The sequence below is a fragment of the Marmota marmota genome, unplaced genomic scaffold (assembly GCF_001458135.2).
Source record: "Marmota marmota marmota unplaced genomic scaffold, marMar, whole genome shotgun sequence".
Lineage (NCBI taxonomy): Eukaryota > Metazoa > Chordata > Mammalia > Rodentia > Sciuridae > Marmota > Marmota marmota.
In genome coordinates this window covers 964107-975750 of record NW_026000241.1, presented here as the reverse complement: position 1 = coordinate 975750, position 11644 = coordinate 964107, and the positions used below count along the sequence as shown (strand labels likewise).

The window sequence follows — 11644 nt, the reverse complement described above, 5'->3', positions numbered from 1 at the left end:
GGCCGTTGCTCCCTGCCCGCCCGGGTCTCGGCGCGACGCCCGCTCCCGGCTCGGCCTCACGGTCGCCGCCTCATCCGGTTCTCAGGCGACATCCGACCTGAGCGACCTCCCGCCCCGGCCTGTGGGCTGCTCCCAAAGCACTTGTGTTGCAGCCGATTGGTCAGAACCGCTATCACTCCTGCACTTGAGCCAATGGAGGCGAGGCACGGACCTAAGGCTATGTAAGCCTTCCCCCTAAGGAACGTCACGCAAGTTCATTGGATGAAAGAAGTGTCGCTGGTGTCCAAAGGCCAATGGGAGCGGAAAACGAGTTGTCAAAGCAGCGGGGCGGTGTCTCGGGAAACTACAAGTCGGATCCGCCCAGTAGGGAGATCTGCGCCTTATTGGTAGGCAAACACGCCAGTCGTGAAAGCTGACCAATGATGTAAGGAACCGATCCTAAAACATTGATTTGTCTCTTGACACTACCTACTTCCCTATAAATTTCCCATTGGCTTATATAAATATCACTTCGCAATTCCAGCCAATAAGGGAAAAAAGGGTGGGCTTTAACATCCGAATCTTGACTCTGATTGAAGACTGTATCTGTCAGTTGAAGGAACTCCGTTCTTACCAGTGATGTTCGTGTTACAGTCTTCTGAAGGGGAGGGTAAGATCCACCGTACTTGCCGAGGGGTGACACCTTGTGGTAGTAACCAGTGATTGTCACTTGAGTTCCGGGGTCTTGAGAAAAACTACAAGTCCCAGAATGCCTCATGGCTCCCAGCCCGCAAGTCAGCTTTCGGAGCAGGGTCCCTACTCGCTTTGAAGATGAGTCAGACGACATTATTGCTTCCTAGGGAGAGGTCAGTCACGCCTTTGCAAATATGGTGCCTCCCCCCATCTGCGAGTGTCCCATCTTAATGCGAGGAACGCTCCAATGTTGTTTTCCAGTCTCTTCAATTTTAGCCCATCACGGATCTGAGAACTCAATGAAACAACAGGATCCTTTCCCTAATGCAAAGCCGCTGTTTTTCAGACAAAGGTGGGGATTCTGGAAACTGTAACTCTAGGCCCAAAGTGATTTTATCCCTCTGGGCATACGTGGGCCAGAAAACAGGGAATTCAGTGTGTTAATAGGAGCAACACAGAATGCAGAAGGGGATTGACACGAGTGGGTACACTGACATGCAGAAACAGTGGGAAGGAGGATGGCAGAGTGGCCGACAGTATATGCCTGCTCCACGACAGGTCTCAAAAATGGGCAAAAAAAAATTATTTACACCTTTTTTTCCCCCCTTTTGAGGTAATAAAGAGCTTTTTACTCTCCAAAACTGAAAACAAATAAGTGTGAAGGAGAGCGAACAATCAACAAGGTCTGGTATTGCAGAAACTAGAAACTCCCTGTCCATTCAAGGAGTTGGTTGAATAATAATATGCAGAAACTGTAAAATAAATAAATAAAAGAAAACCAAAAGATTAGAATAAAATTCAGAACTGCATTGTACAGGATTCTGACTTTAGAGAAAAACAATATACATACAAGGAAATTTTCTGGAATACATAAATTAATACAAATAGTTTCACTATTGAGTTGTTCCTCACAACTTTTTCAGTTTTTAAAACCTAACTTAAAAACACCAGCTCTGTAACAGCTCATATTTGGGTTAGATCATGGGCCACTTTGTTAACCTGTGTGATCCTGTGGCCTAAATGTTTCTGATTTCCCCAGAACTCATGTTGAAACCTAACCCCAATGTGATGGTATTTGGAGGAAAGAACTGATTAGATCATATGAGCAGAGACCTTTTAAATGTAATTAGTGCCCATATAAGAGACCCCAGGAAGCTACTTTGTCCCTTATACCATGTGAGAACACTTTGAGAAGATAGTCATCCATCTATGAACTAGGAAGCAAATCCTCACCAAACAACAAATCTGCTAGCACCATGATTTTTCCAGCCTTCAAAACAGTGATGAATAAATTCCTGTGCTTTCTAAGCCACCCAGTTCATGTCTGAACAGACACTGATAGTAACCAAATAGCTTCATAGCTCTGAACCTCAATTTCCTCATCTATAAAATGGGAACATATCTGTATCTTGCATCATAACTTTGCAAGAATTAAATACACATGACAACACTTTAAAACAGTGACACAGGGAATGACAGCTTAGGAACTTAGTGATAGTGTGTGTGAATGTGCCTAGCTTGCCAGAGGCCCTAGGTTCCATTCCCAGGATGGCCCCCAGAAAAGAAAACATGCCATAGCGTAAAAATGTTAGATCACATGTATTATCACATCATTTACTGACAGCTACACTGTGCCACATGTCAATTGAAACTAAAAGCCAGGCATGGTGGCACATTCCTATAATCCTAGCTACTTGGAAGGCTGAGACGGGAGAACCACAAGTTCTAAGCAGCCTAAGCAAGTTAGTGAGACCCTGTCTCAAAATACAATTTAAAAGGGCAGCGCTGGGGATGTAGCTCAGGGGTGCAGCACTTGCCTGACATATGTGAGGCCCTCGGTTGAATTAAGAGTCAAGACTAGCCAGGTGCCACGGCACACATCTGTAATCCCAGCAGGGGATGAGGCAGGAGGATTTCGAGTTCAAAGCCAGCCTCAGCAACTCAGTGAGGCACTTAGCAACTTAACAAGACCCTGTCTCTAAATAAAATATTAAAAAGGGCTGGGGATGTGGCCCAGTGGTTAAGTACCCCTAGGTTCAATCCCCGGTACCCCCCCCCACTTCAAAAAAAAAAAAGAATCAAAGGCTGGGGCTGTAGCTCAGTGGTAGAGCACTTGCCTAGCACGAGTGAGCACTGGGTTCAATCCTCAGCACCACATAAAAATAAACAAAGCTATTGTGTCCATCTCCAAAAAAATAAATAAATAAATAAGAGTGAAGACAAAAAGCAGAATCAAACTGCCATTTCCTTGACGGTGACCTTAGGTAAGCTATTTCCTCGAGTGATCACCTCCAGAGTAGTTGGGAAGCCTGGGCCACAGGAAAAAGGATGTAGCTACCACCCTGAGACCACATCCTACATGCTGGGCTGTGCCAAGTGGTTTCCAGTTACCAGCTGCTGCCATGTTCCTTTTTTTCCCCTCCCCCCTGCACTGCTAAGCATGGTCACTACCACTGAGCCAATGTGGTCACTTCTTACTGTCAGTGGGAGGGGTGGACAATCCAACTGCAGTAATGCTCAGTCTGGGAAGGTAATGGGGACAGGCCGCCTCCCCAAAAGAAAACAGACACATACTACGTTAGAATTTTTAAAAGCTTAAAAAATCCTTCAGTATCTTCCAGCCCCAACCTCCATTTCCCTTGGTCAGGTCAGCCCAGTGTTATTCCCACAGAGGCCAGGGCTTCGGTGGCCCAGGTGGGACAAAGGGTGTGGTCCCCATACATGGTGCTCATGAAGTTCCTCACGAAGTCAGGGAAGCGCTTCTCCACGATACTGGTGCGCATGGCACTCATCAGCTGCAGCTGCAGGAAGGGAGCATCAGCATGGGCCAGGGGCACCCAGGAGACCTCCCCCTGCCCTCACCCACCCCCAGGTATAGGCCCACCTGGTAGGCGATATTGTGGACAGTGAGGTGGTGCAGGGCGGCTGTGTTGTCGCTGTGGAGTAGAGCGTGCAGGAAGGCCCGGCTGTGCCTGCAGGTCAGCAGGGGGTGGCTGAGCAGAGCCCAGCTTTCCCCACCTCCAGCCCCCAACTACATCACCTACTTCTTGCAAGTGGGGCAGGTGCACTCGGGGTCTATGGGGCCAAAGTCCTTCTCATACTGCTTCTTCTTCAACTGCAGGTTGCCTGTGGGCACCAGGGCAGAGCCAAAGCGCTGGGGACCAAGAATGGCAGTGGAGGGCAGATCACAAGGTCTGAATCCTTCCTGGTCCCTCTCCCGCTTCCTTCTTCCCCCATCTCCCTCCCTGCCAGTACCCTGCCCATCTGTCAGCTCCCTGCCCAGGGCCTCACCGCTGTCCTTGTGGGATAAACACAGTCGAACATGTCACATCCAAGAGCCACGCAGACCACCAAATCGGTAGCATAGCTGGGGGTAGGGGGGCAGCCATGGAGGGAGTAAGAGAGAGCCTGAAGCCTTACATGGGCTTCCCAGGCCCCTATCCCACCCCTAGCTAGGCCACATTGTCTCAAAACCATCCCCTGGGGGCAGTCATGTCCTCCTTAGTTCCCCCACAGCAGGGCTGTATCCTTCCCCCATGTCTTCTACAAGCGAGGGAAAGGGTGCTCAGGAATCTGCTCCCCATAGGCAGGGTTCTGTCTCCTCTCACCCCAACATACCCAACGCCCATCAGGTAGCGGGGCTTGTCCTTAGGCAGCCTGGAGGTGCTCAGTGCCACCATCTTCCAAAACTGGGCCTTGCTCTCACCACCACTCAGGCCTCCGATGGCGAAGCCTGGCACGTCCCTTTTGGTCATCTCTGAGGGTACAGATGGTCCTCAATTTACAATGATTTCTGAATTTTCCACTTTACAAAGATGCAAAAGCATACCCATACAATCATCGGGTTTTCTACCTTCAGGGCTGTATTCAATAAATAACATGAGAACATCACGTAAAGACAGGCTTTTTGTCTAATGATTTTGCCCAACCTTAGGCTAACACACATGTCCTGAGCACATTTAAGGTTGCCTAAGCTGACCTACAATGTTCACTAAAGCAAATGTATTAAATGAATTTCAACTTACAATGTTTTCAAGTTATGATGGTATAACCCCATCATTGACCTGAAGAATAGGGTAAGGTAAGGGGTGACCAGACAAAAAGGAAATGTACCTCATATCCTTGTCCCCAGGAAAGACCTTGTCTAGATATCCATAAGACAGAGAGAAGGAAGAGGAGATATAACACACAGGAGGAAAGGAATCTGTCTATGGATGCTGACTCTGAGTGCCCTACATGTAAGACCCTCTACTTAATTCTCAGGAGAAGCCCATGACCCACACTTCCATTGCTGAAACCTTTGGAGTCAGATGAGTTTAGGAGTTCAGAATTTTCTAGATTTGAGAATGTGTAAACATTCCATATGCTGAGTAAGATCCTGGCATCAAACCTTGTAACATTTCTACAATTTAAAATACACGAATTCTGGAAGGCCACCAAATGAATGGCAAATTCCAAAGCACGCTAGATTTTAGAATTGGGTCTTGAACCTCTAGAATGACTAATGTTTAGTGACCTGTTATCCCTCAGTTTCTACAAAGGTTTGGTTCCACAGGGGTCCTGTGGATACCACAACCCAAGGATGCTAAAATCCCTCATATCAAATGGTATACTACTTGCATATAACCTATGTACATCCTCTTATAAACTGTATTTCTTTATTTTGGTACCAGGGATTGAACCCAGAGAGGCCTAACAGAGCCACACCCCCAGCCCTTTTTATTGTTTATTTTGAGACAGGGTCTCACTAAGTTACTTAGGACCTCACTAAGTTGTTGATGCTGGCATTGAACTAGTGATCTCCTACCTCAGCCTCCCAAGCTGCTGGGATTATAAGCATGCACCACCATGCCCAGCCCTCTCTAGATGACTTATAATGCCTAATACAATATAAATGCTATGTACTTGTTGTAATATGGCACTCTGTAGGAAATAATGAAAAGAAAAATATCTGTAATGTTTAGTACTGATAAAATTTGGGGCTGGGGGGTACCAGGAATAGAACCCAAGAACATTTTTTTTTTTTTTTTTTTTAAAGAGAGAGAGAGAGAGAGAGAGAGAGAGAATTTTTTTAATATTTATTTTTTAGTTTTTGGCGGACACAACATCTTTGTTTGTATGTGGTGCTGAGGATCGAACCCGGGCCGCACACATGCCAGGCGAGCGTGCTACCGCTTGAGCCACATCCCCAGCCCCCAAGAACATTTTACCATGGAGCTATGTACCAGTTTTGTTTTGTTTTCAGAAAGTCTTGCTAAGTTGCTGAGGGTCTCACTAAATTACTGAGGCTTATAAGCTTCCTGCCTCCACCACCTGAGTGTTCTTGGGTTTATAGGCATGCACCACTGCACCTGACTCAGATGCAAATTTTTTTTCCCACATATTTTCAGACCATGATTGGTTAAGTCTACAGTTATAGAACCCAAGGGAAAGGAGGTGCAAATATAGCATCAATCAACTCATCATTGACAGATGAGGAAACTAAGCCTTCACAGCTTAAACCATTAGCCCAGGCTGTATATGCCAAAAACTGGATATTACCTCCAACTGGCCTCCAAGCCCATGCATGTCTCAGACCCCAACTACCCAGTTCAACCTAGTGAGGCCATACTATTAATAAAGCAGGTGCTATCTGGAGCCGGGTTTCTTTTCTTCCCTTTTTCTTGGTACTGGGGGTTGAACCCAGGGGCGCTTCACCACTGAGCCACATACCCAGGGTATGAGACAGGGTCTTACTAAGTTACTGACCCATTTAGAGCCTCACTAAATTGCTGAGGCCAGGAATGGGAGAGGGGCCCAAAAGGCTGCATATGACCAGATGTTCTGCTGCAGGTGAGCCTTGGAACAATACTTTGAGCACTTTGGTGCTTGTCAAGCTACAGGTAGACAAGAAACGAATTTGTTTAAAGGATTATCAGCCCTGTTGTTTTTTATTTTTAATATTTTTTTTTAGTTGAAGATGGACATAATATCCTTGTTTCCTTTATTTATTTTTTTTAATGTGGTACTGAGGATGTGAGATAAGTGCTCAACCACTAAGCTACAACCCCAGACCTCAGGCCTGTTTTTAGTTTTTCATTTTTTAACGAAAGAGAACAGAAAATACCAGAAAGCATCAGGTGTATAAAAGTAATGCTTTCAGAAAGGCTTGGTTTCCATTTTCATAAACATCCATACACACTGAACCATGACATGAGCTGAATCTCTCACTGTGGGTCTCTGTTCAAAAGACTTACTGGACCAGGAATGGGGGAAGAGGAGGTCTGAGGACAACAATGACCTCTTCAGCACCTGCTAATAGGTAGGACAATTTGAACAGACTTTCCCATTCAATCCTCACCTCCACTCCAAGATAACTGGGATTCAGTTTCCATTTTACAGAGGAAGAGAGGCTCCGAGAGATGGAAATGCTGGCCCAGGAGCACACATCCACAAGGCAAAAGATCAAGGGATTCAGATGGACAGAAATGAATGCCCAGAAGTTTGCTCAGAACACCTCACTGACTTTGCTCACCTTCCTCTCTGCCCTTGTCTTTTAACTCCATGGTCACAATCTTATCATTTTTTCCTTGAGCAAGTACTCCAGCCTCCAATGGGTGTCCAATTCCCTACCCTCCCCCCCATAAATTTTTCTATGATGTCCCTTGGCTCTGGCCACCCTCCTGCTCAGCACCTTCCCAGCACCTCAGTGTCCCCAGGTCTCCACCATTGAGCAATGCCCCAAGCCTAGCCCCTGACTCCTGACCCCGTGTATCCTACTATCTCAGGCAGCAGCAACACACTAGAGCAGTTAATGTTGTAACTTTCTGCCCAAAGCCTGGGTCCAAATCTCAGCTCTAAAATATCCAAGCTGTGAGGCCTCAAACAAGTGACATATACTTATAGGTCTCTATCTCAGTTTTCCCATCAGTATCCTTGGAAGCCTGGCAGGCTTTATCTTACAGTATCATTATGAAGACTCAAAAGGTCAATCTCTGACTAGCATTTGGCATGGTGCCTGATGAATACCCAAACTCCATTAGCTACTGGAATTACTCCCATTCTCAAATACATTCTATTGCACGCTGCCTCAGGGTCTTTGCCTTGCTCCTTCTACCCAGAACACCCTTTGACCCATTAACAATCACTGCAGGAGCAGCACTGTATGCCAGGCCTGTGTGAGGGCCTCAGCAAGGGACAAGCCCTGGTCCTGCCAGCATGTGGTTCTACCTTCAAGGCAAGTAGCCCGCAGATCCGCATCCAGCCCACCCTGGATGATGGCGAACAGGTTCTGCTTGTCCGGTTGCCGATGGGCTGCAATGCACCGGTCCAGCCAGCGGATTGACCTGTAAGAGGGCTCTGGTCACGAGCCCTAGGGGCCTGAAAAAGGGTAGCAAGGCAGGGCTGTAGGACCCAGGGCCCCTCCAAGACACACATGCACACGCACCTGTACATGGCTTCTTCCACACGTGGACCTGTCACAGTGCTGCTGACCACGTCGTCTAGCTGCATAATGATGTCTGAGCCTGAGGGAAGACAGGGCAAGTCACTGGGCCTGATCTACACCTGAAGGAAAGACATGTCCTTACCTCCGAAGACAAGAAGAATCCAAAAGGTTTTTCCAAGTTCCCCTCAGCTTATTATAATTAGTTGACACACCATTCGTCCTACCTCATACTGAGGTAGAATAAAAGGAATAAGAAATAGGTAGAGGGCTAGGGATATAACTCAGTTGGTAGAGTGCTTGTCTCGAATGCATAAGGCCCTGGGTTCAATCCCCCAGCACCAAAAAACAAAAAAAGAAAGAAATAGATAGAAAGGAAATCAGGCATAGTGGTGCACAACTGCAGTCCTAGCAATCCAGGAGGCTAGGGCAACAGGATTACCAAGTTTGAAGCCAGCCTGAGCAACTTGGTGAGACCTTAGCTCAAAAATATAAAATAAAAAAGTCTGGGGATGGAGCTCAGTAGGAGAGTATTATTAGGTTCAATCCCCAGTACAAAAATAAAAAGAAGGGAGGCATAAAGAGGGACAAGGAAATAAAATTTTAATTTATGGTGCATGACTTAATACCAGTGACTCGGGAAATTGAGGCAGGAGGATTGAAAGTTTGAGACCAATATATTTCATAATGCACTAATAAAAAAAAATGTGGCAGGGGGGAGAAAGTTAGTTTGAGGTCAATCTCAGCAACTTAGTTAAGCCATATGCAACTCAGTGAGATCCTGTCTCAAAATAAACAATACAAAGGGCTGGGCATGTAGCTCAGAGGTTAAGTGGCCTTGGGTTCAATCCTCAGTACCAAAAAAAAAAAAAAAAAAAAAAGCATACTTTTCTAGGCCTAACACTCCCTAAGACAGCCTCTTTCTCAGGCCTAGTACTCCCAAATTCCTGGGAATTTGTAAATCTGCCTGTGTACTGTTAATTAACCTCCCCTCATAAATGAATTAAGTAAACAGAGAAATGATATTTGAGAATCCTACAATTTAAGAGACTTCTCAGTGCTATGTACATAGCCTGAGGATTCTGAGATTATCCAGACCACAATGAGTCATCTTGAGATCACCAGATTGATATTGTTCCTACAAACCTTCCTATACCCACCCCTCACCCACTTTACTTTAAAAGCTTTCAAGATGGCCCACATTCTATTTTGAATGTGTATTCCTTGCTTTATCCCAAAAGGCCTGTCTCTTGAGATTACTGGCATTCTACCTTGAATGTGTACCTACTTTCCTAAATCAACCTCTATGTCTCTGGTGCAGGGTGAAATTCTTTTCCATCAGTTAAGCCAAGAACCCCACTGTCCTAAGTCCAATTATCCTTTCTCTCAGGGGATCCTTGGATCTTCTTTAGAAACACCTCTTCTCCAGTGAAAACACTGCTTCATAACTATCACTTCATCATCAAACCCAGCAAAAAATACACATGATTTAGGGTTGGGAGTGTAGCTCTGTGGTACAGCACATGCCTGGCATGCCCAAAGCTCTTAATTCCACCCCCAATACCACAAAAAATACAAAGAGAGAGAAAAAGAAAGATTGACAAATACGAATTGTCCTTATGAAAGAATTGAGGACAGAGCTGGGATTGTGGCTCAGTACCACATATGTAAGGCACTGGGTTCAATCCTCAGCACCACATTAAAAAAGTAAATAAACAAAAGCATGAAAAAAAAAAAAAAAAAGAATTGAGGATATTGATGCAATCAAGGGGCCAGAAGCCTTTGGTATCTCCTCTTTTCGCCACCAGGATTTCAAAAGATATTTGTCTAGATAATTGGTTATTGAGTAATAATAGCAATGATGATAATAAAGATTATTACATATCAAGCACTGTTCTAAGAGATTTACCGACATTACTTCATTTATTCTTGTCAATGAACCTACCAAAAACGCGCTACCATATTTGAGTTGCAATAAGTGAAGCTCAGGGAGGGGGAGTGATTTCCCCCCAAACCACACAATGCCTAAGGGGCATGACCCTCCTGACTTCCATCCCCTACAGACTTAAAGGGGCAGTTCTAGAGGTTCCACTCACCCAGTGCGTTCTGAATTTCCACGGACTTCTCCGGGCTCAAAAGGGTCTCATCGCCATCATAGGGGGAGCGAAAGCGGACGCCCTCCTCCGTCACCTCAGACAGGGACACTAGGGACACCATCTGGAAGCCACCACTGTCCTGGAGGGCACCCCACCCAGAGCTGTCATGGTGTGGAGACGGCGGCCTCCTCACCACAGAGAAGCTAAAACATTTAGTGGGCTCCCAACCCCAACCCCACTCCACTCACTGTCAGCAGATTGTGGGGCCAATTCATGAAGCCGTGGAGACCTTCGGCTTTCTTGATCAGCTCAGGGCCCTGCAGTGAGAGAAGAAACTACCGGGTTACTGGTGAGCACAATTCTAAGGGCCCGTAATGGGGACAGAGCTGCCAGCTTGAATCCCCGCAGCTCTCCCAAGCCCAGTACAAGGCCTGGGCGACCCGAGGTACTCAATACACATTTATCGATTGACTTTTGGAGCCATGCCCAGACCTTGAGGCCTCACCACCACCCCAACGCTCCCCACAGCCCTCCCAGAGCACAGTTCACCAACCGGTCTCAAACCCAGATGATAGGTGTTGCCCAAGCAGATGCGGCAGCCCAGGGCGTCCAGCTGCTCGGCTGTGATACCCTTCATGGTGGCCTGAGTGCCCACTGGCATGAACACTGGAGTGGCCACCGGTCCGTGCGGCAGCCGCAGTTCGCCCGCCCGAGCCCTGGAGCGACTGCATTCGGCCACCAGACGCATGATTCGCGGAGTCGCCTCCAGGGAAACCGGGGTAGCTGCTCCCGCCATCTTGACTACCGGAACCACGTGGGACGTGGAACCTGGTGGGCGGCGCCATATTTGCTACGATCACGTGACGCTCGGAGCTGGAGAAACCCGGAGAGTGTCAGGGAACCATGGCAACCGAAGTCTGAGCGCATCTTAGCAGGATTCCTGAACGCTCCCTTCCGGAGCGCTCTAATGCAAAGAATTAAATTTTTCTAGGTTCAAATTCCATTCGGGAGACTTTTCTCTCTACAATCAAAGCCTCTCAGTGCCGTGATATTGTCCTGCACGAAATGTAGCCAGTTTGGCTTAAGGGCCTTGTACAGATTGAGAATCCGGTCGTCTGGTGCACACCTCTAGTCCCAGCAACGCTGGAGGGTGAGGCAGGAAGGTTATGAGTTCGAGCCCAGGATAAACAGTTCAGCGAGACTCTCAGCAATTTGGTGAAACCCTCAGCCACTTAGCAAGACCCTATGTTAAAATAGATAAATACTTACATACATACATAGGATGGAGTTGTTGCTCAGTGATAAAGCACCCCTGAGTTCAATACCAGCCTGCCTCCCCCCCCCAAAAAAAAAAAAAGCCAACGTGTGTGTGTGTGTGTGTGTGTGTGTGTAAAATTTTTAAATGCTGGAGATATAGTTCAGTGGTAAAGTGCCCTTCGCTTCAATACGGGGG

At 46.8% G+C, this 11644-nt stretch overlaps 1 protein-coding gene across 2 annotated transcripts; it reads right to left on the bottom strand.

Annotated features, from left to right (window-relative positions):
* Nucleotides 1–3246: 3246 nt before the first annotated feature.
* Nucleotides 3247–11029, bottom strand: Qtrt1 (queuine tRNA-ribosyltransferase catalytic subunit 1). Of its 2 annotated transcripts, XM_015489027.2 has the most exons (10): nucleotides 10745–11027; nucleotides 10440–10508; nucleotides 10192–10330; nucleotides 8099–8177; nucleotides 7882–7997; nucleotides 4291–4429; nucleotides 3964–4039; nucleotides 3717–3826; nucleotides 3557–3644; nucleotides 3247–3473 (listed from the first exon to the last, which is right to left on the bottom strand). In XM_015489027.2, the coding sequence occupies exons 1-10, from the start codon at nucleotides 10985–10987 to the stop codon at nucleotides 3321–3323; spliced, it is 1212 nt and encodes a 403-aa protein (XP_015344513.1). In that variant the 5' UTR covers nucleotides 10988–11027; the 3' UTR covers nucleotides 3247–3320. The 2 variants fall into 2 exon arrangements, with proteins under 2 accessions (XP_015344513.1, XP_048650829.1); XM_048794872.1 differs by lacking the exons at nucleotides 3717–3826; nucleotides 3964–4039 and having other exon boundaries at nucleotides 10745–11029.
* Between the last annotated feature and the right edge of the window lie 615 nt (nucleotides 11030–11644).

What these genes read in the sequence shown, in the direction of transcription:
- Qtrt1 (XM_015489027.2), bottom strand. Translation starts at nt 10,987, where the DNA reads ATGGCGGGAGCAGCTACCCCGGTTTCCCTGGAGGCGACTCCGCGAATC. An exon ending in GGCCCCACAATCTGCTGACA is followed by an intron (nt 10,331 to 10,439) that starts GTGAGTGGAGTG and finishes GGTGCCCTCCAG; the next exon opens with GACAGTGGTGGCTTCCAGAT. An exon ending in TCCACAATATCGCCTACCAG is followed by an intron (nt 3,474 to 3,556) that starts GTGGGCCTATAC and finishes CCCTTCCTGCAG; the next exon opens with CTGCAGCTGATGAGTGCCAT.